Source organism: Uloborus diversus, chromosome 2 (genome assembly GCF_026930045.1).
Source record: "Uloborus diversus isolate 005 chromosome 2, Udiv.v.3.1, whole genome shotgun sequence".
Classification (NCBI taxonomy): Eukaryota; Metazoa; Arthropoda; class Arachnida; order Araneae; family Uloboridae; genus Uloborus; species Uloborus diversus.
Genome location: NC_072732.1, coordinates 163634981 through 163659404, shown reverse-complemented (window position 1 = coordinate 163659404; position 24424 = coordinate 163634981). Strand labels below are relative to the sequence as shown.

Sequence of the window (24424 nt, the reverse complement as noted above, 5' to 3'; positions counted from 1 at the left end):
GAGATATAAATGGCACGTTTCCCGTTGTTATTTATACCTCATTAGCTTACTTCTTGAAGTAATCTGCATTGTTTGGTCATTTTTATGTTTATGGAACATTGCTAGAAGACTCAACATGAGTATAAGGGTACATAAAAGTACTAAGATATAAAAATGTTTTGAAAGTTGTTGTGTGACATACAATAGAGAACTAAAAACGATAACGCTTCAAGAATCATGACTTTTTTTATGCTGTTTTCTTACACCAAAAGGGGAAGGGAGCAAGATTTCTGCATGATTCTCTCTTTTAAATGAAATAAAGTTACTTTATCAAAAAAGTTCTCGAAAGAAAATTTTGTGATACATGCTTGGTCAAGTTCCAAATTCAACCAAGTATCGCTTATCTATAGGTAGAATTTCTGTATTTCTTTTTTTTTTAAGCAAAATGGTTACTATTAAAATTTGAGTAGGGCAGCTAACCAGAGTGCCCATTTGGGGAGGCTGGGGGGGGGGGGGGGGCATGGAGCAAACTGCTCCATTTAAAGTAGGGATGTGGGAGTGTTTTTAAGGGAGCTTTTCACTTTTTGGTTCTGGGCTGTCGTTTTGGGGGGGGGGGGGTTCGTAGTACTGGGAGGAGGTGAGGGGCGATGCGCCACTACACTGGGGCGGAGACGGAGGCGGGAAATGGGCACTCCTGACTTGATAGCAGAGAACTTGAAGATCAAAGTTGCAAAATACTAATCAAAAAGTCAAAGATTTATCAAATAGGATTCAAGAGCTTCAAATTAATTTGGCAAAGTTATTCACTTAAACATTGAGTCCAATCTTTGTTTTTTGATTAAATACCAGAGACACATTACCTTTTCCCCAGCACAAGTAATGTAGGGGGATACTTCTGCCATTACAGAAGCTTAATGGGTTGCTTAAAAAAATGATTCTCTAATTGCTCCATTAAGTCAATGGGGTAATTGGGGAAAATGAGACAGAAGCGAAAAAAATGGTACGACGACTAACAAAAACACTTTGGAGTAATCAAGCGTAAAATATTTTTTTTTTTTTTTTGCCGAGGTGTTTTATGCCTTCCAAGTTCTAAGTTGTGAATTGCGCCTATGTTTAGTTGTCATTCAAACAATTTATTTGTGTCGAGTTTTTTAGTCACCTTTACACGGTATTATGAAGCAGGTCCGTCCGAAGAACTGACGGTGCCCTGGGCGAAGGTTTTATGCTGCCCCCCCCCCCCCCCCCGCCCATACACACAGAAAAATCAAGTTAGTTAAAACACTAGTGCATAATACAAAGTTGAATTTTTCATATATTAATGAACAGAATAATCAGAGGGCTATTCATAACACTAATTAAAACACAAGCAATGAATATGTTTCAGATATTTGTAAAACGTTAATGAACCAAAAACTTTTCGAAAAATGGAAATTTTAAAAATACAAATATTTATCTTGTAAAATGGTATCCCACTAGATAAAAACCTAACAATTAAAACTGAATTGGTTATTCATATTGATCAAACCAAGAACACGAATAAATAATTTGCTGATTATAAATAGAAAATGTATTTATCGAAGTAAATTTCATCAAAATTGAATTTTGATCTGGACTCATCCAATGATTCTTTTCAAGTGTTTTTTTGGTTTTACTTGTACCAACTTAATACCAGCTTTCATACATGTTATAAACAACGATGTTATTTTTTTCATCAAATATTTGTAAGTTTTAGGGGAAAGCCCAAAAATACTCAAAATCATCGAAAATCGCTCAGAATTGCATTTTTGGAGCTCGAAAAATCACTGGCCCTAATATTACAAAATATGGCCTTACAAATAGCGTTTTAAGACGTGAGGTTAAGAAAATATTCGTTCAAGAGTTTCCCATGCCGCCTTTCTTTAATATGACAAGCAATGGGTTTTTTAAACGACACTTGAAAAAAAATTAAGTGAAATAGCCCCTGAATGTGAAACATTGCTTAAATTTTTTGAACCGTAATTTTGAACAATTTTCCTGGGAAATGCTCCAGATCCTCATATCCATAAAATCTTCACAGTTTGTCTGAAGTTGCGTTTTTGAAACTTCAATTTCGAAAACTTGCAGGGAGAGAAGGAATTGATTTCAATCAATTAAAAAAAAATTATCGATCGGAAACAGTCTCTGAGCTCTCTCCCTTACCCTATCGTCAATAAACATGACGTATAATCGCGTTGTTAAGGCTAAAATTGCGTTTTTAAAACTAAAAGTTTCAAAATTTTAACCGGACACCTTTTAACTGTTTCCTATCTAATCAAAAAACATTTTTTTTTTCTGTTTTTCTTTAATGTGCCCCTTAAAACTTTTTTTCTGGTTACGTCACTACACGCAAGGGCAGAATTCAAGTAAAATTGGTGAGAACTAGGCAAAGGAGAAGTGCCTTTTGTTTGACTCTAAACAGTTATATTCTCAGGAATTGTATTTGCTTCAATGATACAAAGGAAACTAATGTTTTGGATACAGAGAGAGGAATATTTTCGTGCCCTAGGAAAAAAATAGAGAATCATTGCAATGATTCTGTATTTTGTGCGTTTCTGATTGTGCATCTATGATACACAAAATTAGGGGGCGTCACTAAGCGTCCCTCATTACGTGGGAATGTCTTCGTGTTCCGTCAAAACGAGGGGCACCTTGCGGCGCCCCCCATTTCGTGGCGCCCTGGGCGATTGCCTCGCTCGTCCCCCCTCTTGGGACAGCCCTGTTATGAAGTTTAGTTTTATTACTCGACTTATGAAGCGCTGATACCAAAGAGTCAATAACTTATTTTCAGCTTATTTTTGTATGCCAAATTTTTGAAAAGCGGATCGTGGTCAACCTTTTTTTTTTCATGGTGTCATTTTAGTGCTCCTCTGAAACGTGTGATGTTTTCTGACATTTTCATACATTAATGTTTTTGCAATAGAGCCGTGATGAGACTTTTACCAATTGAGATAGTTTCAGCTGTTGTACCACACATACACACAAAAAAATAATAAAATTAATTAATTAATTAATTAAAATTAAAAAAATAAAAATAATTTCAAATGTCTAACTTTCTTTTTCCAGAATAACAAAAAAAAAAAAAAAAAAAAGGAAAGAAAAAGAAAAAAGAAAAAGATGAAAAAGGGCACCCTTCAAATGTCGTATTTTCCTTTTTAGCTAAAGGGGGGGAGGGGTATGGGTTAGGTTTCAGAAATAATTGCACGAATATAAACGAAACGCATCTGAATTGATTGTTGTCTTCACCAGGAAGAAATTAAACGAATATTTTTCTCCGCTCCTGCACATTGTGATTCATCTCCCAATCGTATCTCTTCCCCATGACGTCATACCGGAGTCAAATGTCGCTCCGATCGTTTGACTTGTGCATCTTCAGTAAAGATCGAGCGATTTGAGAGAAAGATTGAATGCGAAAGATTCTCTCTCACCCTTTTAGTTCGATTTATGCAAAAGATACCATCTTCACGAGCTTGAGTGTATCGCCGCATCATGTCGCAAGGCAGCGCTATCTAAAGTGTAGCGGGACTTAGTAGAAATGACATTGACACATTAAGGATATAAATTCTGCCCCAGACATTATTATCAACGGATGATTCACTAAATGTAAATGGCTGGAAGGGATGAAGTTTATTTTTCGACTCTGAGTTTGGTTTTGTTTTACTGTCTGATCATTTTAACAATAAAAACAAACGTCTTTGTTCTTATCAGGGCTGCGGAGTCGGAGAAAAAAAAATGACCGACTCCGACTCCAGGAATTTAAGAGCCTTTGATTTCGACTCCGACTTCTTTACCCTCAAATCACTCCGAGTTTGACTCCGCAAGCAGTGACAAAGTTGCGGATTTTTGTGGGAAAATGACCGACACAGACTTTGACTTTTGACTCCGACTCCAATTTCTTTGTCCCGAAATCAGTTCGACTCCCACTCCGCAAACCGGGTTCTTATGCAGTATAAGACACAATACAACCGCCTTCAACGTGTCAAATTCATCGATGAGCATTGTTAAATTGAAAAGAGAGAGAGAGTGAAAGGAAAAATAACACTCAAAAAAGAAAAGAAATGAAATATTTCACTTCCATTCGGAAGAACGAGACCAAACCAAACGAATTGAATTCCAAACGAGAACTACGTCCAAAACTTGCAATGGAAACTTTTTTTTTCTTTTTGTGCAATTCAACGGGAAATTTTCAAATACTTCAAATTTCCTTTAGAGTTTTGCTTTCTTTTGCTTATATAGTACAACTCTCACAGCAGATTACAAAAAAAAAAAAAAAAATAAATAAATAAATAAATAAAATAAATAAATAAATATAAATAAAAATAAAAATAAATAAATAAATAAATAAATAAAAATAGGGAACTTAAAAAACTTCTGACGATTGGAACAAGCATAGAACTAATTTCGTACTTGCAAAAACATGACTTTGCCTTAATGTTAACAGTGTACATTTATTTATGATAGAAAAATGTGGCTCATAGATGTCCATTCACCTGGAACGTTTGTGGTCCACTTTCACGGCACATGCGCAACAAGGACTTTGCAAAAAAAAAAAAAAAAAGCAAAAACGTTGGAAAAAATCGTAATAAAATGAGATTATTAACGAGGTTTTGCTATCTTTTTTTCTTTGTGTTCATGCTGTCTTTTTTTGGTATGCTTCTAAGACCATAAAATTATATTCTCATCACGTTTATTTCGTCTTTTCGCTTAGCTGTAAATGCTGAAGGAATTTTGACCTGTGTTACTCCGTATATTACACCTCAGTTTAATAAAGAAATCATCACACACACACACGAACAAACGCATGTAATATATAATGTATGATGTATTAAGAAAATATGCTGCCGTGTGCAGGTAAACGGCAGTATCTGCAGAAATGAGTTTTCGAGATATTTGAAGAAACGCGCTTTGGATTCAGTACTAACAATAGGGAAACGTTAAAATTCGATGTTTTTTTCGCAATTTTTTTCAGCGGAAACCAATATGCCAGCTTGTGCTATAAAGCTAAAGCACAATAGATGATAAAAATGCAAAAAGATGAAAAATGAAGAATTTGCAATTGCTGCCCTTTACCGGCCTACAGCAGTATAATTTTATGTCTTTTTAAAATTCTTGAATGAAGCGTCGCCTAAAGATGAATATTTTTCTCTAAATTTCTCTCGGACAAAAAGTGCACACAAACAAGTTACAGTATATTACAAAAGTTATTAAACAACTACTTAATTTTTACTATGTTTTACAATTTCAAAAAATATATATGACTGATTTCTTTGTCGTTGCTTCTGATTGTATAAACTCCTAACCAATTAAAATAATTAACTATTTTAAATCCATAATTTTTTTCAATACTGTTGTTCTATTATGAATTATAAATCATTTAAAAGCTACAACGAACGAAATGAGTTTCCTAATCCTATTATAAAGATTTGAAACAAAAATAGCTAACAAAATAAATAAATATCCAAATATTCAGTAAATTACCGCCCATTAGCAAGGGCTAAAGCAGAAATACATGAAATTCACAGCCAGCTCAGTCATTTCCAGCCGAGGACTGCAGTTTCGTGCTTATTAGCACTCATCAGCCCGGCATAGGAAAGTGTAATATAGTGCGAATATTAGCTACCAGTTCGTTTGGCACTCTTGGCTTTCTTAAGAGGATTTCCATTTCCAGCTCAGTCACTTTCCTATGCCGGGCTGATGAGTACTAATAAGCACGAAACTGCAGTCCTCGGCTGGAAATGACTGAGCTGGCGGTGAATTTCAAATATCCAAATGTTTTAAAATTTTGCCAGTAGTGGTTATTCTGTGATATAATTTTAAAAATGAAACTAAAATTTCAAGTTTTGTTTAGTTTTATTGTTGTTTCTTCAACCATATTCCTTAATTGCCTAACGTATACATTGGCATAAAACATCAAAGGGCATCAAATAATGTCACTGCCAGTGTAGGTCAAGGTATATTTTTCTTCAATGCTCAAACTTTGAACACTTAAATACTTAAATCATACATCAATGTTTGTTGTAGGACTTTGCTAGCTATAAATAAATATTTGATTTCTGAATCAAAAAACAACAATTTAGAATTTTACGTTCAATGCATATGCAAGTTGATTTGACGTAGGTTGGCGCTATTAAAAGATTTTAGCTGCCGATAGTTTAATAGTTTGGCGGCAAGTTCTTTCTCATGATGCCATGACGTCCATACTTGTTGTTATGAACAAACAAACGAAAATAGTGCGTTCTCGCCAAAATAAATACGAAATTTTCAGTGGTATGCTAAAAGTACACCTGTAATAGAAGTGCTTAGATTTTTCAGAATTGTGTACAACAGCAATCAACCCGATGCTAAAAATTTTGAACGAAGTAGATTAAAAGTTCCTTTGAAAGTGTAATTTATAATTACTGAAGGCGTTCTACAAGGAACATGTCCGGAACTGGATACCCCATTGGACATTCTGATGACAACTAATGGAGTACTTTTTTAATAAACATTGTAAGTACTTTAAGCAAATTTTGCATTTTCTTCATGTTTTTCGAATTGTAGCTATATCTCAAAATAAGGAACATTTGTTTCGGCACAGTGTATAATTCCATTTCTAGCTTCTAATAATATTATTCGATCTAGGTTGTTGAAAGTTTAACGAAAAACTAAGGGGAAATCAACTTAAACATAGCATTTAACTGGGTAATTTGATTCCACTTAAGGATAACTGCTTTTAAATGACGATGGTTAGTTTTTACAATATAATTAAAAAATAACTTTGTGCTACTTCGGTGATATTTTTACCCTTGTTTTTAAGGAATGCAACTAATACTGATTTGGCCTAATAATTCACTGCTGAATATTTGGCTAATCTCTCAGGCCGATTGCCAAATTTAAATTAATAATTAATTCAAATTAAACTATTTCTATTGTGCGTTTTTTTTTTTTGTTCAAAGACGTTTCGTCACGATGTTTTAAAGATTATACAAACGAATATTTTTATTAATACTGTGTTCTTTTAATTATTTACACTTATATAACGGTTCATAGTGTGTTTATTCAAAAATATCTCACTTTTTATATGCATTTATTTAGACCACTAAATGAAATTTTGTACAAAATACATTTTATGCCTAAATAACTTATATGAATGAAATTGCGTGCTTGATTAAGCGTTTGTAGATGTACAGAAACAAATGCTGTCATTTGAAAAAGTATATTTTAGAGTTACATGACTTTTAATAAATTGCCTTTTACGTACATTTCCCCCGCCTTCGCTTTAGGTGTTATTTCCTTCTCATTGTTATGTAAAATTACGTTTTTACTTGTGCTATCTTTGCCGTGAAGTACTCACTGTACAGCACAGTAAGATGTCTGTAAATATTTTTTAAAAGGTGTTTTGGTGAAATAATCAAACAGTTTGATAGCTCATTAGTAACGGAATGTAATTTAATCATTTAACTAACTATAAGTAAAATTAAAAACAACTTTCTTGAACTTCTAAATAACTGAAATACTCATATAAATTGAAGCCTGAAAGGTTTGTTCGGGAAGCAATAGTGTAGTTTGCGTTGTATAGTTTTAATTTGCAATGTAAAAAAAACTGTGTTACCATGTTTATTGATTCCATTTAGTGCATGAAATGCACTACGATTTATCAAGTTCGGATTCACTAGGAATGTACCGAAAAAGGTCAACGTACCTGTTTTAATAATAACACATCATGCAAAAAAAAAAAAAAAAAATTTGAATTTTGACCTCTTGAATTCAAAGTATGTTTTACGCAATCACGAGTGTGTGTATGTAAGCATGTGTGTTTATGTGTGTGTGGGGGTATGTGTGTTTTTGTGTAGGGGGCATGTGTATGTGTGTGTAGGCATGTGTATCTGTGTGCAGACATGAGTGCAATGAGTGTGTGGGTAGTTGTGTGTAGGTGTCTGTACGTATGCGCGTGAGTGTATGTATGTGCATGAGTGTGTGTATGTGTTTGTGTGTGTATGCGTTTGTGTATGTGTGTGTAGGTGTATGTATTTGTGTGTGCGTGTGTGTAGTGTAGTAGTGTGTAGTATGTATGCGCTTGTGTGTAGGATATGGATGCAACCTGGAGACGGTTTTCGCTATAGGAGCAGCATCGTGAGGTGCCGGTCGACGGTGATGCTGCAGAGGGTGCTAGCGGGAAAATAAAATGATAGCACATCAAAACAGTCAAGTGAGAACAATAAGCAATCGTGATTGAAAAAAAAAATAATTTGAACTTTGACATCTTGAATTTAAATTATGTTTTTCGCAATCACGAGTGTGTGTGTATTGTTACAAATTCTGTAAATAGTAATTATTGTAGTAACGTAACCTGTAAATAGTTTCCCGTAATGAATATACAGCCCTTATACATTCGGCTGAAGTATACGATCTTCCTATTCTTCTTTTTTCATTGATAAAATTTGTGAATGAAATAAGAAAGTGTAGAACGGTGTAGCATTTTCTGGAATAGTTGAGAGATCCCTTTCGGTGTGTATAAAAAGCCGTTATGCATGATAAAGAGTTGAGTTTCGATTGAGAATTTGTACTGAGAGTGTATTAGCTCTGTATATTGCGAGGCATTTCGCTGTGTTGTTTTTCGTATTTGGAAGTAAAAACGTGTGTAACCGTTGATTTTACGGTGTTGTGTGATATTTGCTTATTTGCTGATGATTAATTTAGCAGTTGTTGACGCTCTTTCCTGTACATAGTGTAAATAAATTTCCTGTGTTTCCCTCAAGAACTGTTTCTTTTATTTCAAGAAAGTTGAAGTCGCACCGGATCCGTTATAATATATTCTACAACTGATCATTACATTTTTAAAGGGAAACTTATTACTCTAAAAATTACTGTCCCCGAGGTGAAACACTGCCATTTTGCTTTTTATCTCAAAAAATATGAGATAAAACATTGTGTGTGTTTGTGTGTGGGCGGTTTGTGGTGTGTAGGCATGTGTGTGTGGGGGTAGTTATGTATGTTTGTGGGTGGGGTATGTGTGGGTAGTTGTGTGTATGTGTAGGTGTGTGTATGTGTTGGTGTGTCTGTATGTATGCGTGTGTTTATGTCTTTGTGTGTGTAGATGAATGTGTGTGTGTAGATGTGTGTAGGTGTAAGTGTAGGCAAGTAAGTGACGCAACCTGGAGACGGCTTTCGCTAGAGGAGCAGCATCGTGAGGCGGCCGGCCGGTCGACGGGGGTGCTGCAGAGGGTGCTGGCGGGAAAATAAAATGATAGCACATCAAAACAGTCAAGTGAGAAGAATAAGTAATCGTGATTGCTCAATAATAATAAAAAAGAAAAATTAATTTGAATTTTGTCATTTTGAATTCAAATTATGTTTTTCGCAATCACGAGTGTGTGTGTGTGTGTGTGTATGTAGGCGTGTGTGTTTGTGTGTAGGGGTATGTGTATGTGTGTGTATGCATGTGTGTTTGTGTCTTTGTGCAGGCATGAATGTGTGGGTAGTTGTGTGTATGGAGTGTGTAGGTGTGTGTATGTGTTTGTGTATGTTTGTATGTGTTTGTGTGTGTGTGTGTGTAGGTGTATATATGTATATGTGTGTGTAGGTGCTTGTATGGGTCTTCGTGTAAGTGTAGGACATGGACGAAACCTGGAGACGGTTTTCGCTATAGGAGCAGCATCGTGAGGAGCCGGTCGACGGTGATGCTGCAGAGGGTGCTGGTGGGAAAATAAAATGATAGCACATCAAAACAGTCAAATGAAAGCAATAAGCAATCGTGATTGCTTCAAAAAAAAAAAAAAAAAAAAACAACTTCCGTATAAAATAAAGTAAATAATATTAACGTTTATTCAACTCACAATTCTCGAAATTCATCGCAATCTTGCAGCTAGAAACTCATACGTACTATTTTCGTATTTAGCTTGCTCAAAACAGTGTTAAAGACTTTTGATAGTCATGGTGAAGGGGTGAAGTTGCAGCTTCAGGAGGTAAATACCTTGAGGCACCTTTAGGTTGAAGTCTGACTTTGCCTCATGCCTGCAGACTTTAGCTGAGCATAATGGAGTGGCCTTCACGCCTTGGGTGACCCTACCAGGAGTATGCACTCCCGACGTTCTTCACCCACTCCGCCCAGGGCCACCCCCTCGTCACTTTGAGACAGCCTGCTAGGACTTTGAGGGGGAAGGTCATCGGCTGTGACCTGAATCAGCTGTATTCCGACCCTTCTGCTGTTTTGGAGGGACTTTGTTTGCACGGCTTCATGGACTTGGTATGATGTTTCTGTCTGCCAAGTGGGACAAGCAACAACAACAACAGACTTTTGATAAAAACAACCAATATCTGCTGCTGATTCTGGTAAAAACGTTTAATGGAATTCTTACTGCTGAATCAGCTTGCGTTTTACAATAATGGTTTTCAACCTTTTCTCTTCTGACAACAACAAGTAATATTTAAAGTAATGTATAAGTAATTTTTTGTAGTATTTCTACAATATAATATTGGATGAAATGAGATTCATTCAAAAGTTTTCTTTAAGAAATATTTTCAACTGTAAAAATGATATAGATGAATTTTGATGAGATCGCGAACCACTGGTTGCGAATCACTGTTTTATAAGACAAAGTTATACTCTCAGCTAACAGGATACAGGCTTGTTTTAGGGAACATTATGGAGTTAAAAAAAAACTTCTCATCAGACCGGATTATAGTAATGATTTTAAATCATTGTTTTTAAATTTTTAGTATATATCTAATTAAAGTGTTCAATTTTTTAAGATATAGCGAAAGAAAAATAAATATTTATCCCTGTCGGATAAAATTTTATAGTAATAACAACGTCGTAAAGCACAAACATGCAAGTCAAGTGACAGATCCGTGTTTAACGGCTTCAAGACGTCCAGTTTTCAATGCAAAAAATGCCTGCTCATATATGAATGAGCGTCTTCAGCACTACAAAAAAGGTTCTTTGAAACTCTGAAATACATGTATGCAATTAATTATGCATGATTGTGTCGTTAAATGGCTGGTACCACTAAACGAACATTTTAAAATTGTTTAAAAGACTATTTGAGTGTTGAAACCAAAATTAAAAATTGTAGCATTTTAGAATTCCGCTACAACGAACTTCAAAGGATGGCAAATGTTGTTCGTTGTAACGAGAATTTCATTGCAACGGAATTCATGCAGTATAATAGAAACTAAAATGTAAGTCAAAATTTTGAAACTGATATTTCGTTGAACTGGTGTTTGTGGTAACGGGATATCACTGTATGTTACTTATATTGTGATATTTGCAAAACAAATTGAAGTGTTTAAAGCATGTGATTATCTTTTCGTTTTCATTTAATCGTTACTAGTGAAATTACATGGCCAAATACGGTATCAATACTAGTTCAAACTATCTAATCTGTATTCAAGAAAACACACCGAATATTCCAGGGCTGTGGAATCGGAGGAAAATGACCGACTCCGACAATTTTAGAGACTTCGACTCCTTCACCCTAAAATCAGTCCGACTGTGACTCCGCAAGCACTAGCCGAGTTGCGGATTTGGAGGGAAATTGACCGACTCCGATTCCGACTCTTGGGATTTTAGCCTTCTATTTCCGACTCCGACGCCTTTTAACCTAAACATGGCCCCACTAAATGGCGCTGACGCTTAAAGGACCTTGACAATTTATGACTTTTCTGTGTTAAACCTATGCAACTGTGATCCACTCATGCATCCACCAATCAATGTCAATTTTGACCGCCAGAGGCGCTGAGCGGAACCCCTGTATCTACCAATGAATGACAACGTAATGGAAACAAGGGTTCCGTGTAATGCCCTCTTTGTTGTCATGAGTTTCAGCGATTTTCACGGCCTATAAGAATTAAGTGGGGCCATGGCCTAAATCATCCCGACTCTGACTCTTCGACGCCGAATCCGCAACCTTAGAATATTCTGCTAAAAAGGAAATACCGTACAGTGGACGTATCGAAAATTTACTTCCATTATTAGTTTCTTAAAATATTATTCAATCTCGTCTAGATTGTTAAATTTCTGAAAAAAAAAATGTATCCAATTATCAAAATACTACTTTTGAGAAGAATAATGGTTTCATTTCATAGTTCAGCAATAAGTTCCTTGCAAGAGGAAACATCTTATAAATTGATCGGTCGATACTTCATAGATTATATTCGAGGAAAAGTTGATTTTGTGTACGCTATTCTAATGTCGTGTTTCTTAACTGCCGGAAGTCACGGAAATTCGTAGTAGTTTAACCAAAAACATCAATTTCTACGCCAGCTACAATGCGTAAAAAAGCTCGAAAATACTTTCAGCAAGTGATCTTTGAAATTTCTTTTTTAGTTTGCAGGTTGCGAGACAAATTTATGGCAGAGCAATACATTTTTCTTTTATGAAATCTTTTTTTTTTCTTTCATTTTACATGAACATGATTTGTATAGAAAATAACGGATTGCCACAACATTGACTCAATTAGTAACACATTGACATAGTAGTAAAAAGATATAAATTGTAATTTGTATATTATAATTGATGCAATGTTTGTGAAAGAAAATTGCATGTCTTAGCTAATTAACCGAATAAAGATTTTATGACCTATTTTGATAGTTGTATGATTTTGAAATGCTACAAGATATTGTTTTTCATAAATATCAAACCTATTAGTTTTATATTACCAACCAATGTTTACAAAAGTAGCCAGTAAAGATAAGGCCCTCTGGGGTACAATAAGGTCTGAAACCAACTTAAAAACTCACGCCTTGAATGTTCCGTTAGTTTTCTTCCATTTATTTATTTATTTTTTGAAAATTAAAAAGGTTTCCCTACTATCTTGTTTAGAATAATTTTTATCTAAAACAAAATATATCAGCTCATGAGTTAAATGTAAAAATTGGGAATTTAATAATAAATACCTTGGTCTGTGAACCTCGGCCTCATTTTACTCATATACAGCAAGTAATGGAAAAATTTTGTCCGTCCCTGATTACAGTAAATAAAAAGCAATGCATCACGACTACATGTTTCTACAGTTTTAGTGGGAACATATCTTTTATGCACTGATGAAGGGACTTGTTTTGATAGACTCGAAACTGTTATTTTACTGAAGTTTTTTTTTTTAAACCTTTTACCCGTATCATAGTACAAAGTTTCGAATTTTTTTTACAAAAACTAAAATATATTAAAAGTAGTGTATGAAAGTTATGCAAATAAATAAAACTGTGCTCACAGTTTGTTATCAATATTTATCAGCTGCAAAACTGTGTCTTTTTATAAAATAAGAAATGTAATTTTAGAAAAATTTTATCCATTAACAGCAATTTATAGTAAGTAATGGAAATTTTTTGTCTGGACCAAAGTACAAGAACATGATATAAAAAGTAATGTATCACGATCATATCTCACCCCGGCAGCACATATGATGAATCTCAAAAATTTGAAAAAAGCGTACTAATTACTGATTTAAAATACAATTTCAATGCCCTTTCTTACCACAAAACTAGTTTACATAACTGCATGGTATGTGGTGACGTATAAATAGCAAAACAGGCGTGCTGAGGTATAAACGGTACACTCAAAGTACCGCATCATTGAAAGTATTTAGAAGAATATTTTTTGAACTTTTAAATATGAACTTTTGACTGCAAAAGCCAACCAGTAAACATAACATCATGTATGTTTTACGTGTATTGTAGTGTCTGAGAACAAATTAATTAAAAGTAGTACTGCGTATATTCGAGCGAGCTGGCGCATAAACAGTATAATCAATAGTGCCACATCGTCAAAATTTCACAATTTAGAAGAAAAATTTTCTTCCGACTACAAAAAAAAAAAAAAAAAAAACAGTTAACATAACATCATAAATATTTTTTTGCGTATTGTAGTGTTCGATCACAAATCAATTAAAAGTAGTATTGCGTAAAACCTAGCATGTTCAATTCAATTCAATTCATTTTATTTCATGTTAGCGCATAAACTGTATAATCAATAGTAACACAACATTAAAATTTCATACTTTAGAAGAAATGTTTTCGAACTTTAGGTATATACTATCAGTTCAGACTACAAAAGCCAACCAGTAAACATAACGTCATAAATGTTTTACGCATATTGTAGTGTTGGAAAATAAATTAGTTAAAATTTGTACTATTGCGTAGAACCTTGATTTTCTCCAATGCTCTTGTTTCTTTTCTTTTTTTTCTTCTGAGTTGTGCTACTTTTGTTGGAAGGGTACGATACTATAACTTTTTTTCCCTCACAAAAATTTCTATGTTGGTGTTAGCTTGTGAATTTATTTTTTGTGCAATACAATTTAACATAACTTTATGAGACATGAAAACAAAACCAATTTATGTACGTTGTTCATAATATTACAGTAAAACAATTCACTATTATGAATCTAATTTTTCCATTGTTATGTCAGCGAGTAAGTTTGTGATTCATGAAAATGACGTATTAGTAGCGTGAACAATGATATTTATTTCTAATTTTATCACCGCATTGTAGAGTATTCAGTCAGCTCCAATGTAGTTCCTGAATTCCCACAAAATAAATTAATAATATAAATTCACAATGGTACTATGTTTGAATTGGAGGTTTGAATTTATTCGCTTTTAAGACAAAACAAATTTAAGGTTGCTACTGTTTGTCATTAAAAATATTTTTAGGAAAACAAATCTTTTGTTAAAATTTTAATGCACACGGAACAGTTTGAACAGATTGAAAAATAAACACATAGGGATTGACAATAAACAAAATTGGTTGAATTCGGAACCAGAAGGGGTGTTACTAGTAATGACAATGGAGTCGTTTCCGAAATTTTAAAAGTATTCTTTTCTGAAAGAGCATGCTTAAAAACATAGGATTAAACTATTTTTTAAATAATTTTCCAAAGTTTAATATTTTTAACAATTATTTCATCGATGCGCAGATTGAAATTCACTTTTTGCGCTTTTACACATAACATCACAAGTGATGAAAGGCCATTCACTGATGCCATTAGCAGATAGCACAATTTATCATAACCTGGAACCGCTTTTGACAGCAAAGAGTAAACATTTAGCATGGTACCGGTTTAGCACGCCAAAGTAAATCACTTGTGACGTCATAAAGACCACGCCTTATTTCAAAAATCGGACATTTAAAAAAATTTTAAAAAAAAAATGACTGTTGGGAAAATCAAAGTTTTTTTTTTTTTTTTTTTTTTTCTGGCTTCATGTTTTTTTTTTTTGCTTTTCCTATACATTTTAGTGACTTAAAGTACTGTCCGTTCTCGAAAGAAAAGATTCATTCGGGATAGATTCCATTTTAAAAAGAGGCGATAGGTTGAGAATGGACACTTTCCTCTCGCACTTGCTATCTCTGTCCTTTGCGACACTACTTTAGAAGAACTGCTAAACACTTTATTTTGCACCTTTTACTTTCAGGTTTACCTCCCTATTTTGATAAAATCAGAGCAGACCTGACGCATGCGCAAATTGGCTCTAGCTCTCAGCTAAGGAAAACAGTACTTTTGACGGAAGGAAACAACCCCATTGTGCAATCATTATCGTGATGTCTCGATAACATATCCACTACGCAGATGCAATGCTCTAAACGTTTATAACTGGCCTCGTTTACTCTCAGGTGAGGCGTATTCCTGATTAGTGTGTTTATTGTAATCAAGCTAATAATTGCCTTTTTTTTTTTACATAAGGTAGGGGAATGTGGGGCAAAGTGAATTTGTTAAGATAACTGAGCTCTTTCAAAATGATTCTTTTACAATGAAACAACTTGCATTGAAACAACATTTTTTATTTTTAGCAGCAAATTTGCGCGTTAAAAAAAAAAAAAAAAATGTTCACTTTTTTTTCTAGGGGCAGAATGAAAAACAAAATATTTTGCAAGTGAAATATTTTCCATTCGATAATATAAAATACTTCCGATCAAATGAACCGGTGAATAAAAGGTTGAATGAAAAATGAAAACATGCGAAAACAATAAAAAAATAATTAAGTAAATAACTTCATTAATGTATGAAAAAAAAATAATGAATGAGAGTAAAAGAGTGAATGAAGAAAAAAATAAGTGAATGAATGAATAAATAAGTGAATTACTAAATAGAGGAACGTTAATGAACTAATTAGTAAATGAATACTTAAGTGATTTAGTAAATGATTGAGTGAGTAAACAAAATAAACTATTTCATTTTGCCTCATCTACTTTGCCCCGCATGTACGTACTTGACTAAATGTACAAAATATTTAAATGGCAAATAAGAAGAATTTTAACTAAATAGATATTGCACCGAATTTTAGAAGATCTCAATAAATGTTTGAAAATGTTTAAAACAAGAACTTGACCATTTTATAATAACAAAAATAATTTTTGACTTGCAACAAAATATTACAATATGGGGATCAATTTTTGAAAATAGCCTATATTATCATATGATTTAATCTTCGGCGGTATTTTTTTTCCTGACTGGAATAAACCGCATGTGTTACTACATAGTTAAAATATTACCGCTTAGGCAGCACTAAAAGCAGAGTAAATATTTCACTATTTCATGTTGCTCTGCTATTTCACTTTGCCCTACATTCCCCTACATTACATTTTAGTGTTTATTTCCTTAACATTGCCAGATTTTTAATAGAAATCACAGAACTCCAGAATATTAAACTCCAAAGAAAACTGAAGGAACGTATCATATGCATAGATGTCTAGAGATTAAATTCTCGGAAAGGAATTAATCCTCAATTTACCGAAAGAAGCCCCGAACTTTACTAAATGATACAATACGGGCATGCATTTTGCATGCACATCTGAAGCTAATGAGAAGAGACATTATGCACCGTTTAAAACACTAATCTAAAAAATAATAATTTAACGGACTTAAAATAATTGTTTCTCGGTTCTCAGTGAACTATTTTATAACAGTGTTCGGTAATACCGATTTGCTTGTAAAAGTAAATTTATTTTAAGAAATTCAGATTGTAAAATCTGTGACAATACAATTTGATGAATAATAATTTAGATTGATGCAAATAGCATTCACACTTTGTCAAATCTCAAGAAAAAAAAAAACTCTGAATGAACTTAAACAACGTCTTTTCACTGATAAGAACGTACATCTGCAGATCGTAAAACAATTTGGTTGCTTAGCAATGAAATATACCGCCTTTATGTTTTATTTGGCAAAATACCAAGAGATTTTGAGGTTACAAAAAAATCTATTCATTAGAGAAGTGATTTATATGAATATTCAGGGTATACGCCAGTTATATGATATGTATAACTATGAAGTACAAAATTACCGTTTTCTTACTTTTTAGAAATTTTAGCTTCAGAATCATCTCTAATCAAATTCTAATTTTGAAGGGGTCAATCTAAGAAAGAAAGGGATGGGTTCAACGTGCAATTTTGGGACAGAGATACGGGGTTTGGGGCAAATTTTTTGAAATAAAAGTTCCCCAAATGCGATTTTTGGCTATATTTGGTCTCTTAAGGTCTCTTAAGTCATGACCCCCATATTTTAATGGCATATTCTAAAATGGAAAGCAATAAAAAGTTTTAAAATTTAGCATTTTTTTTTCATACAATAGTTATGAATTCACCCCTCTCCTCAAATAGAACATTTAACAATTTTAGACTTTTGAAAAATAGCATATTTTTTGTAGTTTGTGCTTTATTGTAAAAAAGAACAGAAATGTATACTTCAATAAAATAGAATTGATGTAGAATGAAGACTTTTTAATGTGTAAGTTTTCTTGAGTACGTTTGGTGCTGATTTGAAATAAGAACGAAATTCATGATATGGATTTCATATAATTTTTTTGCTTACGATTAACGTTCCTTGAAGGTTCGTGATTTTCCACTGTGCTTTTCTGCTAGTCCACACATTAAACAAAAATACCTTTTTTTACTGCAACAGTAGGACCAAACAAGCATATAATATGACCAGTTGTTTGGCAAAAGTACGTGTGATTCAAATTGTTTGTACAAAAATGTTTAAATAATTCCACGCAATGACTTTTGGTTGGAACATTTGCAGTGTTCCATTCTGCCGCGTCAGAAAACGGGACTTTTTAGCGTCCCGGGAACTTTGTGTGGTGGAAACGGAGTTGACCTGAGCATGGCTACCTGTGGATCATACCTATAGGATCGCAGGTAGCCATGACCTGAGCAAGGGAGGTTTTTACCAGTTCAAAACGGGGCTTAGATCACTTTAGTTAATCATAAAAACTGGAATAACAGAAATGGTCCTTAAGAAATAGGATTGCTTAGCTCAAAATGGGGCTTATTTTTTACCTTATTTTTTCATAAAAGAACAAAAATAACAGTAATGGTCGTAAAGAAGTAGGGTAGTGTTAAAATAATCGTGTAAAACTCTTACATTAAAACTCTGTAAAATGCTTTTAAAGAAAAGTTTTACTCACATTTTTCGGATTTAGTCTTTTAGAAAGATGAACTTCATTCCTAAAATAGATTCATTCGGGAATTGCATTAAGAATTATGTTTTACTTTTCAGGGCAAGCAGTGTTGGAAAATTCTTTAATCTTTATTTACAATCTTACAAATAATGTCTCCTCTTGAATGAGCTTTGGTATTTATATAAATATTCCTTCAAACTTTAATGCATTTAAAAAAAATTTTTAATAAAAAATGCTAAATGCTTTTTTCAATAAAAAATGCTAAAATTGCTAGCTGTAGCCAAATTTTTAATTTTTTTTTCTCAATGAAAATTCGGATCAAAAATATTTTTGTGCGCAAAGTTAACTAAGAGCAAATTATTTAAAAAAAAAAAAAAAAAAAACTTGATTTTGTAAGCTTTTGAAAGGAAAGTTTTATTTTGTTTATATGGTTCTACAAAAAATCTTTTTCTTTTTTTTCGTTTTGAGTTCAACAATTTATTACATACCAATGCTGCAAAAAATGAATTCATGGTAATCGCCCGATACTGGCTATTATAATATTAATCTTATTGCTAACAGCTTATTAGAATAAAAACTTTGAAAAATTCAACGTCTGCAAAGTACTAAATGGGAAAGGATGTTGAAAAATATTATAAATTTTTGCATTCCTTATAAAACGCTGTCAAATGCAAAAAAAAAAAAAAAAAAAAAAAAAAAAAAGGGCGAAGAAACAATTTAATCTAATTGACCGCAGTGCATGTTGAATTATTACTTTCTGGGGATAGGCGATTTATAATAACTCTTATGGGGGTAATTGTTCATTGGCAAGTAACCAAAAGGCCTAAAAGAGACCCTACCCTGAAACTTTCTCCTCAATTGCATCTCTGCTTCTCGCAGCAGGGCAAAATAATTATAATGCTTCTCGAAGCGATTTTTGATAAAGTTTTGCCAGTTAAGTACAGTGAAACAAGAAAACTGACTGTTCATTTCAAACCTTATTCAACTGTTAGAAATTAAATTCTCTTTCTACTGGTTACGCTTTACAATTAACCAAGACTTGTTTCAATAGTCTAATTAAGGTCTTCTCATCTAGATTGGATTCAAATTCAGTGTTGGAATTTATCCTTTCAAACCAAAATAATGTAGCTTTAGGGTATAGTTGGGTGACATCTTTTTGAGGAAAAATATTTGCCATGGAGGGGGAGGGGAGGGGCACTGGAGGATACAAGGGAGGATCATGGGGCCTTCCACCTAAACCGTCGACAATATTATCATTCCACATTGTGTTCAAACATTTTATGAATAAAATGTATGTAATTTTAGTAAACTTTTCAATTCATAAATCATTTTTTAAAGTAAATATTTAAAGTACTACTACTTTTTGTTTCTCATGAAATTAATTAGTAGCGTTTATGCCCTAATAGGTGCCTTACTCTTGGCCGATTTGGTGCTTTTTACTGACACCTAAGCAATTTCGGAAATTTTCCGTACCCAAAACTGCAGGTATCCTTCAGGGGGAGGGGGGGGGGGGGTCATTCTTCAGCATGACCCTGCCTGAAATGACAGTCTGTATCCACCCCTGGGGGGATCAAGAGGGGAAACGACTTAATAATTATTCATTTACTTAAATTTTTGCGAATTAAAATCAAAAAGTACATAGTATATCAAAATTTTATTCATTTTATGTAATTAAAAGAATGAGCAGCATATTTTTGAATAGTAAACCAAAGTTTTTTAAGGGATCGTCCACAAATGATGCCACGCTTTGAGGAGGGGGGACAGATTAGAAATTTTTCAGTTTGTGACAAGGGGGACGGAAAGGGTTACCAGAAGTGTGACATCATACTTTTTTTTAATAATATGCTCATGAAAAACTGCCCAGACTTCTGATATAAAGAGCGGAGGGGTAACGTGAAGTATGACACTACGTTCCAAAATGAGGAGGGGTCAACATTGTTGAAAAAAGGTTGATATCATTCATGGACAGTTCTTAAAATACTTTTTGTTTCAACTAAGTACGGAATGTTAATTAGTTATCAAAAATCAAATTTGAAGCTAACTGCTAAGAGTTCGGGTATAAAAGACAAAAGAAATAATTATTAATAGCAACATTTTAGTGCTTAATTTCTTTTACTTATTTATTTGGAGAAACATGTTGAAATGATTCCAAAGGAGCGAGGGATGGGCGGAGAAAATGTCATTGATTCCTTCCCCTCGCTGCGGGTGAAACTGGATGGGACAATAATGTTTTCTCTAGATTGTGCCTTATTACCTTTTCATGGGATTGAAAAGCGGAAAAAATGACGTTAAGATATAACAAGATATAGAGATGGCTTAGTACAAGCAAGAATATAGAATGAGCTTTTCATTTTCTGAAGTAAGGAAAACTCATTTAGAACAATGGTACCGTTTTAAATAATTGTTTTATTTAAAAATATCAGGGCACTTTATATTATATGCACAATTAACTTTGAAAAGATGAATCAATGGCGAAAAAAGAGAAACAACGACGGAGATATTCAGAGAGATTAGTTTAATGTTTCATGTTAACAGTTGTTGCTGAAAACATTTTGAAACGGTATAACAGTAAAGCAAAATTGAAGAATAATTTTAAAATGTCAATGATTAAACTGAAGTCTTTTAACCTTTAACTGGAGAGATGAGGTGTGCGCAAAAAAATTGAACTTTTGCATTCAGTCGTTTTGCAATGTTTACGTAATGTTTATTTGCATGTCACTTACAGTACTGTTTCAGTTGTATTTACAAAAATAAATAATACAGAAACAATTGGACAAAGACACACAGACAGACGCACACAGGTTTTAATACCATAAATGATTGTTATCTATATTCAACCACTTACGTTACAGAAAAAAAAAGAATCCCTTCAACAGTGAAGGCCGTTATTTCGAAATTTTCCAGGGGGAGGGGGGGGGAGCAAAATGTATATATTCAATGTAAATTATACCGACAAATAGTAAAAACTACGCTCACTTGTATGTAAGTACATTAATATCCCAAATCCAGGGAGGGCACACACTTGTCCCCCTCCCTTACATGCCTAAATGACGGGCCTTTCCTCAGTCAAGGATTAAAACTGTGGTTTGCAATCTGTGGGGGGTGACTCCCTAGGCCCTTAAAGTTACTGTGAAGAGATCACGCAGTTGTTGTCAAAGTGTTTCAAAAAAAAAAAAAAAAACATTATAAATTCTTGGTTGGAAAATAAAAATCTGGAAAATGTCATCGCCAGCGGTAAGAACGGTGATATACATTTAATGACATTACGTTTGAGAATGTTTGTACTCAAAACAAAATAAATAAATAAAAATAAAATGAATAAGTAAATTAAAAAAATAAATAAAAAGAAACAAGGCGTTGGGGGGGGGGGAGAAGCACACAAATCGCATTAATATTTTCTTAATGTTGTATTTTAAAATGTGTTTTTATATACTTCTATTTACTATTTAATTGTCGCAAAATTATACTCAAATTACTCAGTGCTCAATTTGGTGCAATACTATTTTATATAAAATATGACACTTTTTTTAATCCATTCAAAAAATTATGACACTAGGACAGCATTTATAAAATTGGATTATTGGGATGCTTGAGGGGAGGGGCAACACTATTTCCGCATGAAAAAAGAGGGGCGCAGGTATATGAAAAGTTTGGAAATCACTCTGTTAAAACAAATTTCTCAACACATTCTGAGATGGGACATTGGAGAAGGAAAACTGAAAATTAATATACGAATTGAGTGTCATTGATTAAACTGTTGTCTTATAAATTATAACTGCCTCTCTGGTGAAATTAAATGTGCAATTGTTTCGATTTTTCAATTGGGGGGGGGGGGAGAAAAAAAACTCACCTTTTTCAACCTTGCGGAGGATTTGATCCTTGTGCTCCTGGGCACAGGGCTGGCCCAGGACGAGCAAAAAGTAACATCCCGGCGGAGCGGAGGCCATGCTGTAGAGCAGGCTGTAGAGGGCGATCAGGCGCTGGGCCGGCAAGGGCCCGCCTGCGGTGAGGCTGCCGGCGAGGCTGGATGTCGAGACAGAGAGAGAGAGAGCGAAAACAGTCGGAGGCAACTCGCAGCTGTTGAGAGCGATACTAGAGTCTGGGTTTTACTGCAAAGGCCGGCTTCTGTCTCAGAGCGCCGCAGTGACGTAGAAAGGGGTCGTCACGTGACTGAGGGACTGCCGCACGCAGCGGCGGGACGGCGGATGGATGGATGGAGGCGTGCGCCAGAACAATAATGATGGAAAAAAAGAATTTTTATACGGAGTACCACACCCCCTTTTTCTCGTGGCTTGATTTCGTCAGACCTAGCACATTGCTCAAACATTGATTGTCGAGAGATGAGTTTGAAAAAAAAAATAAAATAAAATAAAAATAAATTTTTTTTCAAGCACTAGAATGGGAAAGAAATACTCCTATCAAAATGTCAGGCAACAATTTTCGACATTTTTTCTTCTTCTTTCTGTCAACATTTGATATAAGAAAGGTAAAAAAAAATCATACTTCAAAATTATTGCCAACCAAAAACGAAAAAACAATTTTTTCTTCTTCGAAACATTACTCTTAAAAATGTCTAATAGTACAACTTCAATTCTATTTCGGTATTGTATTTGTTAAATTACTAGATGTATATTACGAGTGTCTGGTTAAAAAGCTAATTTTCCATTTCATATTTAAACCAAAGAAAGACAAAATACTATTTCATTGAAATTAATCGAAAGCTTATCGAATTTGTTTATCGTCAAAATGGGGGGGGGGGGGGAGAAACCGTTTAACAAACTTGTTTTTCACAGATACTTTCCATTAGTCACATATTGTATTTACACAATTGATTGAAAGGTTATTGCAAATGAATCTGTCTCAAAATTTTGATTGGTTCAAATGAAATAAAGGAGGTGAATAACAATGTTAAAGATACCTTAAATCCTCTTATTAAGAAAATCACAACCAAATTTAAACGTAGTTAGATTATTTCAATAAGAAATATATATATCACTGTTATTTAGACCTATATAGAGAAACTATATTGGTGGAATTAATTGAATTTTACATTGTAAAAGTTGTTTATTGAGATAAAAATAGGCCTTAGAGGGAATTATGTTGCTGAAGGTGGTCCGTCATTATGTTTTCCTTTAACAAATCTTGCAACTTTGTTACCACCTTTTCGAAATTCCTCACACCTAATCATTTGAATAAAAACCCGATTAAAGAGCAAATGTATACTGATTCTTCATTGTCTGTAAAGTTTTTATTTTACGAAATCTGAATTTCGAGTTTACTCATCTTTTATTTCAGTTTTTAATAAGAATTCGGAGAAAAAGAAGAGAAACCTGGAACTCAATTTATTTACTTACTGTTATGTGAAGAGAAATAAGCATCATACACCTCAATTCGTTTCGTAAAAAATACCCATTTATACATTTGATAAATTGTAGCAACGTATCAAAAACATTCGAATCCCACTTACCCCAAACTAAAGAAAAAACAATGCAAACACCAGTTTCAGAAAGTTAGACCACATTTTTGTTTGGTGTGGATTATTATTATCATCTTTTGCAATTAAGCTGTTTTAAAAATTAATTGAACATATTTTCACTTGCACACTTAATATTGCAAAATATTTTTCTCCACTATTATATGATAATTTAATACAGCTCATATAGCTGTTATAACTATAGAACATTGAAGCAATTAGCAAATGTAAACTTTTAATCTTCTTTAAATAGAATATTAAAAAAATCTTTTTTCATCATACTAGTTTTGTTCTTAGCAACTGACAATAATCTAAAGAAATGGTAAGAGAAAAGAGAAACTAAATTCATTACAATCAAAGCAATTTAGTTAGTATGTGTTGTTAAGCACAATGTTTTAAATAATGACAATTGTTATGAAAAATGCTAATTCAAAATCAAAAAGTAACTGCCATTAATAATAATTGAATAGATGCCTATAGGACACCTAAGGGTACAAGTTGTTCCCTCTCTCATTCATTTTTTTTATAACCAGGTTTTATTCGATTCTTTAAAAAATATTCTTTTGGATCCTTTAAAGTTAACTA

The 24424-nt window shown here is 33.5% G+C and overlaps 1 protein-coding gene across 1 annotated transcript in view; it reads right to left on the bottom strand.

The window, feature by feature from the left end:
- Positions 1–22437, bottom strand: part of LOC129216640 (microtubule-associated protein futsch-like) — a 92973-nt gene extending 70536 nt beyond the window's left edge. The window contains exon 1 of the mRNA XM_054850857.1: positions 22217–22437. Coding sequence (XP_054706832.1) covers positions 22217–22313 — 97 coding nt within the window. The 5' untranslated portion in view covers positions 22314–22437. The remainder of the gene's footprint in view (positions 1–22216) is intronic.
- Between the last annotated feature and the right edge of the window lie 1987 nt (positions 22438–24424).